General features: G+C 35.7%; 1 protein-coding gene across 1 annotated transcript; it reads right to left on the reverse strand.

Moving 5' to 3' along the window:
* Positions 1-1065: 1065 nt before the first annotated feature.
* LOC122049056 (endoplasmic reticulum oxidoreductin-1-like) lies at positions 1066-15118 on the reverse strand. The gene is made up of 9 exons (XM_042610542.1): positions 13838-15118; positions 13601-13732; positions 6074-6329; positions 5854-5964; positions 4551-4669; positions 4344-4448; positions 1876-2078; positions 1674-1794; positions 1066-1356 (listed from the first exon to the last, which is right to left on the reverse strand). The coding sequence occupies exons 1-9, from the start codon at positions 13985-13987 to the stop codon at positions 1189-1191; spliced, it is 1365 nt and encodes a 454-aa protein (XP_042466476.1). The 5' UTR covers positions 13988-15118; the 3' UTR covers positions 1066-1188.
* Positions 15119-18906: the final 3788 nt, after the last annotated feature.

The raw sequence follows: 18906 nt of genomic DNA on the forward strand, positions 1-18906 counted from the left end.
TCTATATATCTGTGTTTCCCAAATTTATCCGATGACCGATGAAAAATTTCCGTTGGGTTATTGGTCATCCCCAAGTGAATTAATGATACGATACTTGAACACCTGGGCTTGAAATTACGCCTTAGACCTCACTAAAGAAGAAGACAATACTCGAGAGAAAAAGAGAGAAGAATGTACGATAGGAGGAATGAATGTCTTACAGGAGTCACCAAGGAATGGAAGGCTCGCTTGTGAGAATTAACGTTAAAACGGATTCCTTTGGTCAATTTTCAAAGCTCATGACTTTTTGTAACATGAGAAGTTGGTCTATCATTGACTAAATTGAGTTTCCAATTGGAAGCCATTCAACTTAATGGGTTGTTAAAACTAACAATCATTATTAATTTTAGCTTTATATTCTTGACAATTTTCAACTTTTATTTGGGCTATTTATATTGAGTTGCATGGTTCTAATTCCCTCTAAATTATTCTCATGTAAAATTATATTTTCAAATACTTGACTTAAGCTTTATACAAACTTGCATCTCCATCCGATCATAATTTTTATTCATCTTATTTTAGATATTATTTTTTATTTATTTTTAAAATTAATTTTACAATAATATACTTATGAAATAAATTCTAGCCGATTAATTAATTATGAAAAATTAATTTCCAACGCTATCACACACGAATTGATCGCTAAAAATTGCTTAAGAGCTTTTTTTTGTGCCAAATCCAATCAGGAACTAACATAAGCATACTAAATTTTCACATGAATATAAATCTCACATATTATCTTGTTGTTCATAATTGAAATGCCAAAAAAAAAAAACCTAAAATAAAAAAATATTGTCAAAACAAAAAAGGTTCCTTTTTTTATTGTCTTGCGGAATTACATTGATCATAGTCCTCTTCTTTGTGAAAATAGGCACTTATCCTCTTATTTGGGGTAGTGAAGCCATCATGCAAATCCTCACTAACATTGAGGGCCAATTAAGTTCATGGAAACTAAGATGATTCTAAATCACTACTAAAACAACTTGGAAGTGTATATGTACTGGTTCTCTTCCTGAACCATACAGATATCATCCACAGAAAAATGTATTTAATGGGTTATGTTTCTCTCTGCCCCTGCCTCTCAAAACAATGATCATGTCAAAATCAAGTAAAACTTTTAAAGTATGAGATGCCATGTTCACCCGAGTATCAGGTCACATTATGATCTTGCAACCATGTAGTTTTGCCTGCAGAGGAAGTGCCTTGTCTTTCCATCTTCTCCATGGAAGCTCTCATGTCATGAACAAACTTTAAGGATTCTGAGAGTCGATTTAGAAGGTTAAATAGCGCAATAACTTCATTTCTTTGTAGCTGCAACTGAAAATCCAGAGATTGTGTTACATTATGAATATAACCATAAGCATGTAAATCTTTATAGAGTTTAGATCAAATATATGAGGTTCATGTCACTATTATATGCAATTGGTTCTTGAAGGATTTCTTGCATATAACAGTTTTTTTATCAATGGATATTCTAAAAAAAACATGTAAGTTAAACATATAAGAAAACTGACATGCCTAGTGCAAAATGTAGATTTTCCATCTAAAAAACATGAAGAGAATCTTAAGGTGGCCATTTTTTGATTTATGCAAAAAAAAAACAAACAATTTGATGTTTAAAAAGACTAGCATACATGTTGATTGGGGTTATTTCCATTGACAGAGAATAGAACTTTCAGAGCTGTTGCTAGACCATTGACTTGAAGTTTTCCCCACAAGCGGCATTTCTCGCAAGCGACACAGTTCATAATGGCACTGAACATGCAATTGTCTTTGGTTAGTTAAAAATTAAAATATATTCCTGCCACTAAGCATGGCATATACACAAATACAAACCTGATATTCCTGAATTGCTTCAGAACCTGCTCCTTTAGCTCAGGCCCGTTTGTGCCTTGCCAAAGCTTAGCTTCATTGAAAGGTAAAGGGCAAGAAGAATGAATTTTTGGATTGTAGACAAGTTGTCGCACCAATGATTGAGTTTTCAAATCCTCTATTGGATTGCCAGTGTTGTATTCTGCCTGCTCCAGATAATCTGCAGCCTGAAGCAAATCAATTAGGAGAATGTTAATAGGGGTAAAATAAATAACAAAGGAAAAATAAAATTGAGTTCATATACTTTGCAACATCATAGAAGAATTGAAATCAAATCTTTATGTTTTCGCATTTAGTAAATCAAGGCAACAATCAAAAATTGACCAAAACTAAAAAAAGGTGCCTCTGAAAATCTTTGAATGGGCTTATTATGATTATTGTAAAAGGGAATCCCATTACCTTTAATATGCCTATTATCATTTATAAGTCATTTTTGTTGACAGTTTCAATAAAATTGTTCTCTTTTATTAAATTAAAGAAGAGGAACTTATAATGTCTCCTATAAATGTACTTTAGACCTATTATAAGAGAATAATGACACCAACGTGATTGGGCAAGAACGATTGCAATTTACATTAAAAATTTTTAAACCTAATAATAGTGAATAATTTGAATGAAATAATTCACTTTTATTAATCTAAGGCAGCAACCTTCAAACTCCGCTTGTGAATAGTAACAATTTAGATTATAAACATTTTCTTACATTTTTCATTGTAATTAGGATTATCTTTTTCTAAATTGATAAAATGAACAGTTCAATCACACATTCACTTGCCAATAAATCAAAGTAGAGTAGGGTATAGTGCAAATATTAGAGGTGATGGCGTGCCCCATTGCCAATATTAGAGGTGATAGCGTGCCCCATTGCCAATAATCAAAATAGAGGCAACCTTGTGGAAATTTTAAAAATAAAGGGCACCTTTTGATTTTTGTCTCACTTCCTTAGGAGGCTCATTAATAATTCATAGCAAATTAATCTTATCTATCTAGACTTTCTTTGTTATTTAGTAAATAGGATAATTAAATTTCTTAGAAGTACAATTCCAAGTTTTACTCAAGAAAGACATCAAACATTATCCTTTCACATTTAACAGAATCCACCCTTAACCCCAATTTGCACTAGATTAGTAGTATAATAAAACAAACAAACAATGGGAAGCTTTCCCATATTTAAATACAGGCTTCAGTACTTGGCTACAGTGTAGCCAAAGAAGGATCTTAAGGTTTAAATCAGTTTATCAGAACCATGAGGGATGCAGGACCAACAGAAGCATAGCCCAGATCAAACATATTGATATTGAAGAATGGCTACAATATTTGTAGTCAAACAAATGTTTAACTGATTATTTGGTTGGGAAATTTCAAACCTTCTAAGGTTTATCTATTTTTCAAAATGACCCCTCCCTTCCTCAGTTTCAAGATCATTAAAATGCTTCAAGAGTTTGAAAACTCTTGTTATTTTAGCCCTCAACCAATAACATCATTATGTTACTTGACAGAAAGATGACGCGGCAAACATGTATCATTTTATTAGAGTTGAAAACTGTCATATCATCATTCCATTGACTTAATGGTGTTAGTGGTTGGAGGGGGGATGACAATAGTCTTCAAACACATCTTGATCATCTTAAAATTCTAAGAGGAATTTTCAAAAAGAAAGTACTGAATTTATCATTATTAGGAATGCATCTGCATCTCAATGCAAAACTGCAGATGATTACAGAAATAAGGTTTTGAGCCAACATTTTCAAATGGATCACCAACGCTTTCAGCTCAAAAATGAGATTTTGAACCAGCAGACAGTCTTAACTTAAATAAAGTCGACTAGAACCTAATTTACAGAAGGATTCAATCATCCTAACCAGGATGGAGCCATATCACACAGCAGAAAAACACAAACTATGTGAAACAAAATTCTAAGACCAGCAAAAAGGAAAGACAGAGTTCCTGCTAAAAAAATTTAATTTATCAAGGAAACTTTGAATTTTGTCTTAGATTGCATTGCCACTATATATAAAAAGAGAAGTAACCCTCTTATATGCTATAATAGTTCTACCAATCTGTAAAAACTGTGTCCATCTAGTAGAGTGAATCAATGCTATGTATCACCATGGCATTAAATGAACTCAAATCCCAGAAACATTGTTACAGAAATAGACAGGATGCACCAACCTGAATTTTTATGGCTCAAGCCTCTTGATATGGAGGCCAGACCAAAACAACAAAATATTGCCTTTCATATTTTTTGAAATACTGTTTCAACTTTTATATGTTCTTCTTCCTAACAATGATCGAGATGCATTCATTGGTATTGATGAAGAAATACCGAAGAAGCAAGGAGATTTCAGTTCACCTTAAATTTCATAACTACAACATTGCCCAAAAATTTAAAAGATAGAGCATTGAATTTAAAAAAAAAATAGATTACTTACCTTTGTCACAGCTCTCATCACAAATAGAAAGATGAAATACAAATTTTTGACACGATCTGGATGTTTCCATACTCGATCATAAAACAACTCAACATTTGGCCCCCACTGGATATATAGAGGAAATCACAAAAGAAATTTATTACCAAATAAAAGCACAAGACTTGTAATGGAAGATTGAGATCAAGTTGTAGCTGTTCAAGAACATACCAAATTGGTAGATACATCTAGAAGATAATCGGAAGCTATATGAACTGAAATTGAAGAATGCAACCCAGAGATCAATTTGTACATCACTGTCTTCTCATCACACAGTTCTTCATCAGGATCTGAAGAAAGGTGGGCACAAGAAACATATAAGATAAAAATGTGGTTCGAGTTTGTCAATTGAAATACTGACATAGTTTATTTTTCTGTGTTTGGTTACGCATATCAAAATAATTTGAAAATACTCTCAAGGACCAAACATGATTCAGCATCTGTGTGGCTGACAAAGCATCCTCTACCACTATTGTTCAAACAGAATATAGAACTATTGGGCAATCAGTACTCATGTCAAGATGACCCTATCTTATTTACTGACTGGACTGGTTAATAACATTTTCAAGAATTCATTTCTCTAATCTTAGTAAGATTAAGATATATGAATTAGTTAAAATGCAAAAAATTAACGTTAAGTTCTAATATGACAAAAAATGACATAATTAGAAATTAAAAAAAACACAATTTTAGTAAATATAAGCATATAGAATTCAATCAGAACTCACATTGAACTGCATGTTTTTTCCTATAGTTGATTTCATATTCATGGACATGGTTGTACTACAACTAAACGTATATAATCCAAAAAAATAGAATTACTAAAAGATACCACACTTTTTGAATGAATTAATGAAGTATTGAAATTACAGATAAATTACAGTTGAACACATTTTAAAAAGGGATGCAGGTCTTCTCACATGTTGGGTCATACTTGGCCCGTGTATCAAGTATCCACTTCTTAAACAATCATGGAATATAGTTCTCATTTTCATATGCATAAATGAACAAAATTAGTGATCCACGGATCATTTAAGTATGCATGACAAAATTCAGAAAAATAAAGTATTTTCCTCAAAAAAATTATCTCATGCAAAACATTTTCTGTAGAAAATATTTTTGTGTGAAAATGAATATAAGGTATAGATTGAAAAAAAGTAATCCAGGAATTAATTGAACAAGCAACACAAAAAGTCATCATATTGTTATTACAAATGCACAATGTTATATACATACAATAACGATTGAAATCATGATGATTTTCAAAAACTTAAATATTCAAAATTATGATGCTTTTCAGCAACTTATATAAGTAAAATTATTGGTTGTCCTAGGCTACGATATAAACAACGCCAAACATGTATTGTTAGAATACCATAATAAGAGATACTAATAGCACACATAAGCCATGGTAGTATAGCATCTCAAAAACTTCAACAGGAAATGAAAAAAGAAAGTAACGACGACAACTAACATTTTGGACAATTATCCTTGTAAACAGAAGTCCATATCCTTTGAGTTGATGTGCCTGTATAGCCAGTGTATCTCTCAGGGTTTAGTTGGAGATTGACAAATGTCATTGCAGCTGCATAAAATAAAAACGTTCCATCAAAATCTAAAAAAAAAAAATTGAGGTGAAATGCTATGTCAAATTAAAAAAATAAAACAAATGCTAAATCAAGGATGAAGAGTACAATTATCAGTTTCATCATCATATGTCCAGGGATTATCAATCTCAATCCACCCCTTGAAGACTTTATCATCAAGGGTTTTATCCACAGCAGCATATTGTTTGCCCTCTTGGCAAATTGCCTCATCAACCGAGTGTCCTCTGGATAATTTCTTAAATGGCTCTGGAAATTCACTTTCTGGACACTCACAGACAGAACAATCTCGCAGATGGCACATCCCATCATCAGGCCAGAATGGGCAATCACACCACAACTTAACCTATCATAGCAATTATAACCAAATTATTAAAGAATCGAGACAATTAAGTAGAAAGCTGAAATTCCATTATTTAATAAGCAAAAGTAGAAGCTGCATAACAAGTTCCTCGTATGCAACAAAATACCACAAAATAGGACACCATCCATGCTAGAGATCATGAATGAAGTTAAAGACCCGCTTCTATTTGGAAAATAAAAAAAACAATGGGTCATCTTTTGTGGTCGTCCTTCCCAAATCTTCTTGATGCCAAATTATTGGAAACCTTATAATTAACAACTTAATCTTTTTCTAATGACACATGGAGCATCAAAAATATACATCACACAAACTATTCCCACTTTCTTAGACTAGCATAGAAATTGTCATGACTTGAGTGAGCCCTTTCCCACAGCTAGGAATAGCCCACATCCACAATTCCATCAGCATATCCCTTGTGCTAGTCAGATTTTATGTACTGAGTCGTAAGGCAAAGCTTGTAACACAATTGCATACACACTAAAATGACATAGAAGAATTACAATAATATAAAAAATAACTATCGATAAATTAGGCATGATTTGATTAGATTAAATATGTCATGATTTTATTTGATTGAAATAAATTTAGGAAGGTAATTATTAGGATTAGAACATTTCCTTATTTTGTGAGATTTGGACTTGCACGCTTTCTTCTATTTAATGATGTATTGAGATCTAAATTATATAGAATAAAAAAGTAGATTTCACTCTTTCTCCTTCATTTTCTTTCTATGCATTATTTATATAGTATCAGAGCTGGCTTTAGGTCATGAATTTCAAAGCCGCTATGGTCGGCATAGACTCAAAATCATCTAGATCAGCTATCGACAATAGCACACCATCCTTGGAAGGAGAAAATTGACTAAATTCAAATATCTTCTTGTCTGATTCTCTCCAAATCACCATACATAGATTCAATGGAAAAAATTACCTTGAAAGGGCTCAATCCGTGTGCTTGGCGATTGATGGTAAAGGGAAACTAGGACATTTGAATGGAGAAATAAATCCACCCGCTTCGAATGATCCGAAATACAAACAATGGCGCTTGAAAAATTCTTTGGTGACTGCTTGGCTTATTAACTTGATGGACCCGATCATTGGCAAGCCTTTCATGTTCTTAACTACATCCCGTGATGTATGGGAAGCTGTACATAAAACCTACTTTGATATGGAATCATTTTCAACTATTTGAATTAAATATTTGCAGTAAGGAAATGAAGATGTTACTACCTATTATAATGAAATGATGAATGTATGGCAAAAACTAGATTTATTTGAAAAAGAGGAATGGAAAAACACTAAAGATGGTATTTGATATAAAAAGAAGGTAGAGAGAAGCAAGGTGTTTGTGTTTTTGGCGGTTTAAATTAGGAGCTTGATGAAGTTTGGGGACGAATACTTGGGAGAAAACCTCTACCTACCCTTAGAGAAGTTTTCTTAGAGGTCCATCGAGAGGAGGCTCGACGCCAAGTGATGTTGAAAGGAATTGAAGAACCAAAGATAGTGGATAGTGAGGGATCTGCCCTTGTCACTATATGGACCAGTTTTGAAGGCGATAAGCCAAAAATCTAGTGTGAAAGGTGCCACAAACTATGGCACACTATGGAGACATGCTGGAAAATCCATGGCAAATTAGCAAATTATAAAAAGAAGTCAAGCATGAACTCTAAAGCTCCTAATGGTAGCGTTTGGGCCCTTCAAACAAGTGGTATTGATTCTAGACAACAATCATCAGTAGCACCGGTATAAAATGCTTCAATCTCACTCTGTTGGAAATTCTAACTCTTCTTGCTCTTTAGCTCAAATAGGTATATCCTGTATAGCTTCTATTGTTAGCACAAACTCAAATGGTTCTTGGATATTATATTTAGGTGCCACCGACCATATGGCAGGCATATCATAATTTTTCTCTTCATATACACCATGCGTAGGGAATAAAAGGTTAAAATTGTTGATGGATCCTTTGCTAATATCGTAGGGAAAGGAACTGTCGTTTCTCCTTTCTTTGTCCTTAGAGATGTTTTGGATGTGTCTTATTTATCATATAATTTGTTATCCATCAGCAAACTTACCTTTGATCTTAATTGTTGTGTTGTCTTTTTGTTCTCTCATTGTGAATCTCAGGATTTAGCTTTGGAGAAGATGATTGGCAATGCTAGACAGGACAATGATCTCTACATCTTCAATGTTGGATCAATCTTCGTCGCACAAGACCTCAAGACCTATTTCAACTCGATTTTTGCTTCTCATGATAGTGAGATTATGTTATGACATTATTGTTTAGGACATCCAAACTTTCACTATTTAAGACAATTGTTACCTAAGTTTTTTTTAACTAAAAGTCCTTCATCATTTAGATGTGAATCTTGTGAATTAGCCAAACATCATCTCTTGGTGTTTCCATTACAATCATATAAAAAATCAGCACCATTTACTTTGATACATAGTGATGTTTGGAGTCCCTCTATGATAGTAACTTTGTCTAAAAAATGGTGGTTTATCATATTTATAGATGATTATACTAGAATAATTTGGATATTTCTTTTGAAAAATAAATCTAACATTGGAAATGTGTTCAGAAATTTTATAATATGGTTCAAACACAATTTCAAACATAAAACAAAATTTTTTGTAGTGATAATGGGAAAGAATATTTCAATTAATTACTAGGGAACTTTTTTGCTGAGAATGGAATTGTTCATCAAAGTTCTTGTATTCACACTCCTCAACAAAATGGAGTGGTTGAAAGAAAAAAATAAACATCTCCTCAAAGTTGCAAGGGCTCTAAGTTTTCATCTTAAAGTTCCAAAGTATCTTTGGGTGATGCGATTCTAATCGCTACTTCTTTAATAAATAGATTACCAGCAAGGATACTGAATTTTCAAACTCCGATAAAAACCGTTCAAAATTGTTTCTCATACTCTCGGCTCTTCACAAATATTTCCTTAAAAATTTTTGGTAGCATTGTGACCCAAGACATTCTAAACTTGATACAAAATCTTATAAATGCATCTTTGTTGGGTACCCTACAAATCAAAGAGGATATAAATGTTTTGATCCAATTTCTAAAAAAATTTTGGTATCCATGGATGTCACTTTTTTTGAAGGGCAATCTTACTACAATTCTCATCTTCAGGGGGAGCATAATAGGGAAGATGAATAATTAAATGAGTCAGACTTATTATTTCGAGGAAGAACCTACACCTGTGCTTTTTCAAAACAATGGCATGATAGATAAGAGTAACAATCGGTTCAAAGGTCTTGTTTACAGAAGGGAAGGTTGGGCTCAAAGAAAAGAAGATATTGTCCATCTACAAAGCCAAGAATATGATCAAAGGCAAAATCATGAGACTAGCAATGATTACTCAAAGATCCCTGACAATAAAACCCAAGGTATGTTGGAGTTAAATTCCTCAAGTCAAGTTGATCTTCCTATTGCCCTAAGGAAAGGAGTTCGGTCATGCACACAACACCCACTTTCGAATTTTGTATCTTATAAAAATTTGTTTCCTTCCTATTATACTTTTGTTTCACAACTCGACAGTGTTAGTATTCCAAATAATATTCAGGAAGCTTTAAAGATACATGAGTGGGAGGAAGCAATTTTTGAGGAAATGAGAGCCCTACAGAAGAATTCTACTTGAGAGAAGGTTGATCTGCCTCATGGTAAATCAATTGTTGGTTGTAAATGGGTATTCACCATTAAGTACAACTCAGATAGTTCCCTAGAATGATATAAGGTTCGTTTGGTTGCTAAAGGCTTTACTCAAACTTATGGAGTAGACTATTCTGAAACATTCTCTCCGGTGGCTAACTTGAACATAGTTTAAGTCTTGTTATTAGTTGGTGCAAATCTCAATTGACCACTGAATCAATTAGATGTGAAGAATGTGTTTCTAAATGGTGATTTAGAAGAAGAGGTCTACATGAAAGCACCCCTAGGATTTTTTGATCAGTTTAGATCAAAAGCGTGTAAGTTGAAAAAAAATCTCTCTATGAACTGAAGCAATCACCCATAGCATGGTTTGAGAGGTTCACAAATTTTGTAAAACGTTAAGGCTACACCCAAGGACAATCTAATCATATTTTATTCACTAAGACATCTAAGAAAGACAAAATCTTTGTGTTGATCGTGTATGCCAATGACATAATCTTGACTAGAGATGATATAGAAGAGATGAGTAGATTAAATGCAAACCTAGCCAAGGAATTAGAGATTATAGACTTGGGTCAACTAAGGTACTTTCTTGGAATGGAGATAGAAAGATCAAGGAAAGGTATTATTATGTCTTAGAGAAAGTATATTCTCGACCTCTTAAGGAAACTGGGATGAGTAGGTGCAGGACAGATACTCCAATTGAAGTGAATGCTAAGCTGGGAGATATAAAAAATGCCACTCCAATAGACTCAGTAAGATATCAAAGAATTGTTGGGAGACTAATTTACTTGTCTCATACTCGCCCAAACATTGCTTTCGTAGTGAGCATGGTCAATCAATTCATGCATTCTCCATACGAAGAACATCTGGATGTAGTGTACCAAATCCTAAGGTATTTAAAAGGAACACCTGGAAAGGGACTTTTCTTCAGAAAGGATGAGAAAAGAGACATTGAAGCATATATAGATGCAGATAGGTAGGCTCTATTACTGATCGAAGGTCAACTTTATGGTACTACACATTTGTGTAGGATAATGTGGTAACTTGGAAAAGTAAGAAGCAAAGTGTTGTAGCCAGAAGCAGAGGCTGAGTTTAGAGCAATGACTCAAGGAGTATGTGAGATTCTTTGGCTAAAGAGAGTTTTGGATGAACTAAAGAGACCAATAAACCTTCCTATGAACCTATACTGTGATAACAAAGAAACAATCAGTATTGTTCATAATCTAGTTCTACATGATAGAACAAAACACATTGAAATTGATAAACACTTTATAAAAGAGAAACAGAAAGACAGAACAATTTGCACTCCATTTTTTCCAACCATGTTACAAGTTGCAGATGTTTTGACCAAGGGTCTTTCAAGACAACTCTTTGAAACACAAGTTAGCAAGTTGTGCATGATGAACATCTTTACACCAACTTGAGGGGGAGTGTCAATAAATTAAGCATGATTTGATTAAATTAAATATGTCATGATTTTATTTAATTGAAATAAATTTAGGAAGGTAATTATTAGGATTAGAATATTTTCTTATTTTGTGAGATTTGGACTTGTACGCTTTCTTCTATTTAATGATGTATTGAGATCTGAATCATGTAGAATAAAAAAATAGATTTCAGTCTTTCTCCTTCATTTTATTTCAGTACATTATTTACAATAACTCATCTTGAAACAATAATAAAGTGCATGTTGAGCTAAGAAAGTTTTAATAATAGTTCAATTTCATAAATACAAGTATCAAAATAATAAGACAGTGGAAGAATAAAAGTAAACTAAATGGAGGATCCGGAAAACATGGTAACTCTAATCCAAATAAAACTAGTAGCACAAGTTAATACAATGGGTCAAATTCCCTAGAAGCCTTTGGTTGATCTAAAGGTCGAAAGAAAGAAAACTTCCAAGCCAAACTGGTAGGAGAGCATCTAAGAAAGCCAACCAAAAAAACAAAGCAATGTAAGAGGAAAGCTATGCATATGTTATGAGACCTAACACAAAACACAATGATACAAAATCATGGAACTGACAACAACTGATTATTGTTGACTCATCAATTGATTATTGTCACGTGCTAGTTGACTGGGCATTCATCTGACGACAGAAGCTAAGGGTGTTGTTTGATCGTCCCTATTGAAGAGTCAACTAGTGATCCTTTGAGTCGATTGAAATACAGTTAAATGTTACAACAATGGTTTGAAGGCAGCCAATTGATAGTGCGAAGGAGTCGACTAAATGATTAATAATTTATAATGAAATAATAGTTGTTTCCAAAAGCTATGTCAAAGGCACTGATAGTACAAGAAGTCAACTAAAGTAACGATTAAAGCAATTGTACACCAATGAACAATCGATTGATGTAGAACAAAATGGATGATTCTTAAGATTTCTCAGAAGCTTGAAAGAGGGCTATAAATATAGGACATGTTGGTTATGAAATAACATCTTCTACAACAAAGTCACTCTATCAAAATCTCTACTCTCATGCTCTCTTTCATTCATTTTATTCTTCTATAATCAAGTCATTGTAAGAGGTTTCTTTACCATTGGAACGTTTACGAAGAGATAGGTAGTTGAATTCGTTGAGTGGCCTACTAAAAGGTTATAGACTATAGAGTAGGAGCTTGAGGCTATCAAATCACAAAAGATTGAGTTAGCATTGCCTCTCTTTACTTTTATGCATTCTTTTTTACCATCTATTGGCTTTGTTTTTGCGGAATAACACTAATCAAATTGTGGATGCCTCATAAAAATAGTAGTACAGTTGATGAGTGACTCAACACTTCTAGAATAAGGTCAAAAGAAAGAAAAATTATTAGTAAAAAAACTAGTAAGAAAGCCTCCTTAGAAGGCCATCCAAAAACAAACAAAATAATGGTAAGAGGATATCTATGCATATGCTACAAGCTCTAACACAAAACATAATGATATAAAACATACTCTCATGTAACATAAAGGTAACCCTAATCATAATTGTAAATTGCAGTATGATAAACTTTCTCTCCATCAAAGACGGTCAACTCAAAATATTTCTATTGACCAAAGCAATCACTTTAGCCACCAAGCCTAAAAGAATTACTCATCCTTAGGGGCTATATCAACATCAAGATGTCGCCCCCGGAGGCTCAACTTTTTAATTGGGCATCAACAATTCAGGAGTCCAAAATCATTATAAGATGTCATGCATGCAATACACAGTTAGGTCTGGCTAAAGCCAACTATCATAGATCCAACCTTAGAGTCACAAAGCCTTGCTAGTGGTTTCCCTAACAAGCTATGGTTCATTACGAGAAGACTTCATCTTCTGAGATTGAATTCTTTTTCTATACGAGTATGTAGTTTACACAATAATACTTAGCATGCTCTAACAAAATGATTACTCTAAGAATGACAAATTGAACATGCCATTTACATAAGCATAAAGAGTCCAATACCATAAATAAAGGTGGGAAAATGATAAAAGGAAGAACACATAAAAAATGCTGAAATATCACTAGGTTAAGGCCCAATAAATAATGTTAATCAATTTTCCTTTTTTTCAGAAAAAAAAAGGGAAAAGGAACCAGGAGCAACAGGGAACAGACTAATTCCAATATTGTACCTTGAAATAACGAAAAAAAGGAGTTTTGACAAGCTCCTGGAGTAATGGATGCAACACCAGCTCGTTTACAGAATCCGTCGTCTCATAGTCGCAGCAGCAGCCCTCCACCAAGCCCGTGTAGTTCCCCGGTCCCTACCACAGTACAACCTCACCCAAATTAACGCCCAAATAAATCAATACCACCACCAATCCCGCAACAGGGGGAAAAAAAAGAAGCTCGAAAATCAGGTGACTCACTAGGGGCCAGTCGCTGAGTTTGTTTGTGGAGGAGGAGAATGAGGACGACGAGGCGATCGCGATTGCAGTGGCGATTAGGACGACGGCGCCCGCCCAGGCCAATCTCCGTCGGGCCTTGGCATCGTTGTGTGAAACGTTGTCCTTCCCCATCAGGTGAGGCGGCTCCAATATTGCGAAGGAGAGGAAAGCAAAGTATTGCGCGCGACCGATGGAGGAAGGGGTAGATTATAAATGGTTCTGGAACGGAGAGAGGGAAAACGAAGGCGGTTGCTGTTTTGCAAAGCTGCGGATGGCTTCGACGGGAGAAACAGGTGGCGGCAGAAGACTGTTTTAGTTTACGCCGCTGGGTTGTGAATGGCGGTTGCTGCGACGGTGTAGGTGGGGCCCGACCCAAACTTCCAAATCGTATCATTTTTTTTAAAAAGTATTTAAATCTTACGCTCGGACTAATTCTGAGTATTTAAATACACAACTTCGTTAGTAGTTAAATCGTCTATATGTGTTTCAAATTAAATCAGTAATGTACCTGATCTTGTACCATCATACCAAATCTTGAGATTCAAATCGTATCGCTTTAGGATCGAATCGTTTAAAACTGATTACTAAGATCTTTATCATGAATACTTTTAAAATTAATTAGTAAATTTCTTAGTTTATTTATTATAACACTGTTTATTGAGGATAGTTGTCGGAGCAGCGACGAAGTAGCCCCCCAGGCCACCAAGGGCCAAGCAAGGTCGGGTTGGGCGCCCCACACCTGGTGTGCAAGCCCAGCCGCTATGACATGCTGTAGTCGCCTGTTGGCCACTGAATCCGTCGGAGAGGAGAGAGGAGAGAGGAGAGTCCTAACCTGTCGAAGATCATAGCTGAAGCCTACGCCACAACCGCCAACGAGATGCGAAGTGAAGAGAAAATTAGGGCAAGGGATCGGGGTATATATATTAGGGCAAATTGGGGATGAAATCAAATTCATCACTAAATTTGTCCCAAAGTTTATGTGATGAATTTGGGAATTCATCCCAAATTAGCGACGAACATGGAAATTCATCACCAATTTGGGATGAATTTCTAAGTTTGTCCCAAAATTTTAATTTTTAAAAATCAAAGTAAATGCGTCCTAAATACGACATATGCTCCTAGAGAGCTTGGAATGATATGAAACAAGTTCCTATATACTTGTATAGATCTCTTGATCACATTGATGACCTCAAATATAAATTTCACCCAATACATTTAATTCAGTAATTTTTTATATCAAAAGAATTTTAACATTTTCAAATCATAACTCTTTTTCACTAAGTCATAGGATTTATACATTCGATCTAATTAATTGAACTATGAAAAAAATTATAAATTCATCCCAAAATTTTTATTTTTTAAAAATCAAAATAAATGCATTTGAAATATGATAGGTTTTTTCTATAGAACTCGAAATAACATGAAATAAATTTTTATGTGCTCATATTGAATATGTATTCTTATCTCTCCTCCCTCTCCATGTCTTCCAAACACGATATCTGTGATATCTCAATGCAGTGTATCAATATGCCTACATACCCAACAGTGTCCACCACCCAGAAGGTAATAATCCTTGTCAGTCAGCTATAAGGTATCATAGTGACAAAGCCAAAGTGACACTTGTTGAGGATATGCAACGATGCTAAAGGAGAAGGTGACAGATCGACAAAATTATTGACCATCTAAAGTTGATTGAGTTGATCAATAGCTGGTTAATAAAGTGTCTGTTAAGCTAAGCAAGTTTTTAGAAAATTCAGTGTAGAGCACAATTGTCATAACAGCGACGCAACGTTGTAGTCGGAAGTTAGAGTAGCGTGGCGAGCATTTGAGCATTGAATTAAAATCAAAAGTTGTAGCTTGTGAATTATACTTTATAGCTACCGAACAATGCTTTTATAAAGTGTTGAGGGCGCCTCCAACCTCATCTGAGGTGCCTCCAAATGCAAACTTTATCTCATGCATTTCAGACTCGATAACCTCCACAGACTACAGTTTCTATCTGCATGAGGACGCCTTCTAGGTGCTCCGAGGCGCCTCTAATGCACTCCAAAGCGCCTTTCATGGGCTCCAGGGGGCCTTCCCTTGGTGAAAACTTATCCTCAAAGTTTTTTCTACTCAAGGGCACCACTTCCCTATACAAGGTACCTCTGCCCTATGTAGGGCATCTTCGCATAGCTCCGAGGTGCCTCCGAGAAGCGCTAAGGCTCCTCAAGTACTGTTCACCTAAGATTAACTTGTGTATTTCAACTTTTACAAAATATGTTAGTCCAAATATCAAATATACCTTAGAAAATAGAGTTAGCACAATATAAACTAGTATTTATTAATTAATTTGACAGTCTTGGGACTAGGGTTGTAAATGAACCAAACGTTCGTGAACAAGTTTGTGTTGGTGCGGTTAGCACTAACGATTTAACCCAGGTTTTGATGAATGACAAATAGGTTAAGTTAGTTATGTTGTTGTCTGACACTTTGATCCAGTGTGCAGGAGAAGTCCAGACAGGTCGACGGGCTGACCGGATGTCTGGCACGAAGTCCAGCTAGGTCGACGGGCTGACCGGATAGCTGGTAAGAAGTCCAAGCGGGTCGACGGGCTGACCGGACGCTTGGTGAGAAGTCCAGCTAGGTCGACGGGTTGACCGGATAGCTGGCGAGAAGTCCAAGCGGGTCAACGGGCTGACCGGACGCTTGGCGAGAAGTCCAGCTAGGCCGACGGGCTGACCGGATAGCTGGCAAGAAGTCCAGACGGGTCGAAGGGCTGACCGGACGTCTGGCAGGTAAGTAAGGTAAGTCACTGGAGGGGAGTGACTGCGAGGACGCGTTCCCGGGAAGGGAACATTAGGCGTCGATCCGGCTTAGATCCATTTCGGATATCTAAGTCGAGATCGTGACTAGATTCCGGTCTCGGAAAGACGGAATCTAAGTCATACTATTTTTGCTAATTCATACTCACTTTGCTTTTGCTAACAATCTGTGTTGCAGGGTAAATTTGCCTCCGGACTAACGTTTATCTTGCAGGACGGATTCTGCGGGACGGGCGCCCGGGAGGGAAATTTCATCCTGATCGCGCGTCGCCACGTGGAGCTCGCTGGTTGGACTTGCCACGTCTCACCAGGGCGCCCGAAGGCATCCAGGGCGCCCCGAGCCTCATATAAAAGAAGGGTCAGAGGAGAGCTTCAGTACAACAACGAAAAGAAAAGTCTTCCACTGCTCTGCACTTCTGCGACGCTAACAAAGCTCCGACACTACGCTCCTTTCTTGTCTTTATTGTCGGTATTTGCTTGTCATTTTCATTAGCATTCATTGTACTGGTTTTTGTAATCATTATTACGAACTGCTAGTGAATTGCCCAACGAAAGTACTCACGGAGTACGGGCCTTCGAGTAGGAGTCGTCACAGGCTCCGAACGAAGTAAAACCATTGTGTCTATTTTACTTTTCCGCTGCGTTTAAACTCTTATTTTTCGAATCGATATTCACCCCCCCTATTGAATCTAACGGTCCTACAAGTGGTATCAGAGCAGGTACCGCTCTGATTTGGTGCAACCACCAGTCAGGCAAAGAGGGGTGTTTTTTAAAGAAAAATTAGATATCATTCGTCTTTAAAATTATCTTGTCAACCTAACTTTTTGACAAATAAAATTAATAGTTGGTATTATTTGGTCACACAAATAATAGCAGTGACTCCGTTAGGGAGGATACTATTAGATGTGTCTAAGTGTACACCATTACTTGACACTAAGTCCATTAATAAGATTATGCCCCTTCCGTTGGGGAAGATCACACGCTCTTAATTAACTTCCTATAGTCATCCAAAAATGGAAGTCTGTTCTAGTGATCCGCAAACAAGCTCATCCGTTATGGAGGAAGGCACTCAGAGCCAACGCGCAAGCTTGTTTGCATCACTTACAAACCAGTAATGGAGACCATGGGATTTACTTAAAAATCCCTTTCCCACTTAGTTATTTATAAATGAGGAATTTTAACTATGCTAGCCTACTTAACTTGTAAACTAACATGCACACACAGCACAATATAAAAGCAATAAATAGAAAATCTAATTTTCAACTATTATGGCTTTTATCTTTAATTGTCCTCCGTGTGTTGTCATCCGAAGCTGCTGCCATATTTGGCCACCGCCACCGGGTCTAACTGTCGCATCCATCTTGCTCCTAGTTCCGCTGCGCCTCTGGTCCTTAGAAGGTTCCACGCTTTGCAAGATTCGATCCGCGACATAAATAGAATTTACATTTTGATCCTATATTCCATAAAAGGAATGTACATGTATCTAGATCAAAAATAAAATCCTAATAAAACTAAATACACTCCTGCTGTATTTTAATACAATCATGCACACACATATAAATTGCCCTTGACATGTCCAAGGGTCCAATCACACACATAATTAACTAAAAGCCATAATAGTTGGATCCTCTGCATCCACAAAGTTAGCACATCCTACTATTATCCCGCCTAAATTATGTATGACATGTGCATAATTAAACTAAATACCAAATACACAGAAACCTAGCTCGATACCAATTGTTGGTTGCTACTCGGAAAACCTATAGGTTCCACTGTACAAAAATTTTGTACAAAGGTCGAACCTTTTCCTAGCTACCATGTGTTCTTTTAAATTAAATTTTGGATCGCCTCGGAACTTAACACGTTTGATCCAAAACTTAATCTATTTGTTCTTTTAGGTTTTGACTTGGATCTCTGCGGAACTTAACACGTTCGACCCAAGTCTCCTTAAGTTATTAATTCCATTAAATATTAATTTCCATAAAGGTTCCCAGTCTCGACGTGGCGAGGCACATGGCCTTCTTGGATATGGGAGCAACCACCACCGACTAGACAAAACCTTTAATAGAAAGCTAATATTTAATTTCCTAAAATAACTTTAGGTTAACCAAAAGAACAATCAAATCACAAGGAAAAGAAGGAAACAAAGAACACAACTTGAAAAACATATTCGAAATTCTAGAACGTAAGCCTCTTGTATTTGGTATTATTTCCATAAATAACTAGCATGATGGAAAAGGAAAAACT

This window comes from Zingiber officinale, chromosome 2B (genome assembly GCF_018446385.1).
Source record: "Zingiber officinale cultivar Zhangliang chromosome 2B, Zo_v1.1, whole genome shotgun sequence".
In the NCBI taxonomy this organism is placed as follows: Eukaryota; Viridiplantae; Streptophyta; class Magnoliopsida; order Zingiberales; family Zingiberaceae; genus Zingiber; species Zingiber officinale.

Excerpts from the sequence above, each read along its gene's own strand:
- LOC122049056 (XM_042610542.1), bottom strand. The coding sequence starts at position 13,987 with ATGGGGAAGGACAACGTTTCACACAACGATGCCAAGGCCCGACGGAGA. Across the intron at positions 5,965-6,073 it reads TGATGATGAAACTGATAATT|CTGCAATGACATTTGTCAAT; the intron begins GTACTCTTCATC and ends TATTTTATGCAG. Across the intron at positions 1,357-1,673 it reads GAAATAACCCCAATCAACAT|TTGCAGCTACAAAGAAATGA; the intron begins GTATGCTAGTCT and ends CTGGATTTTCAG.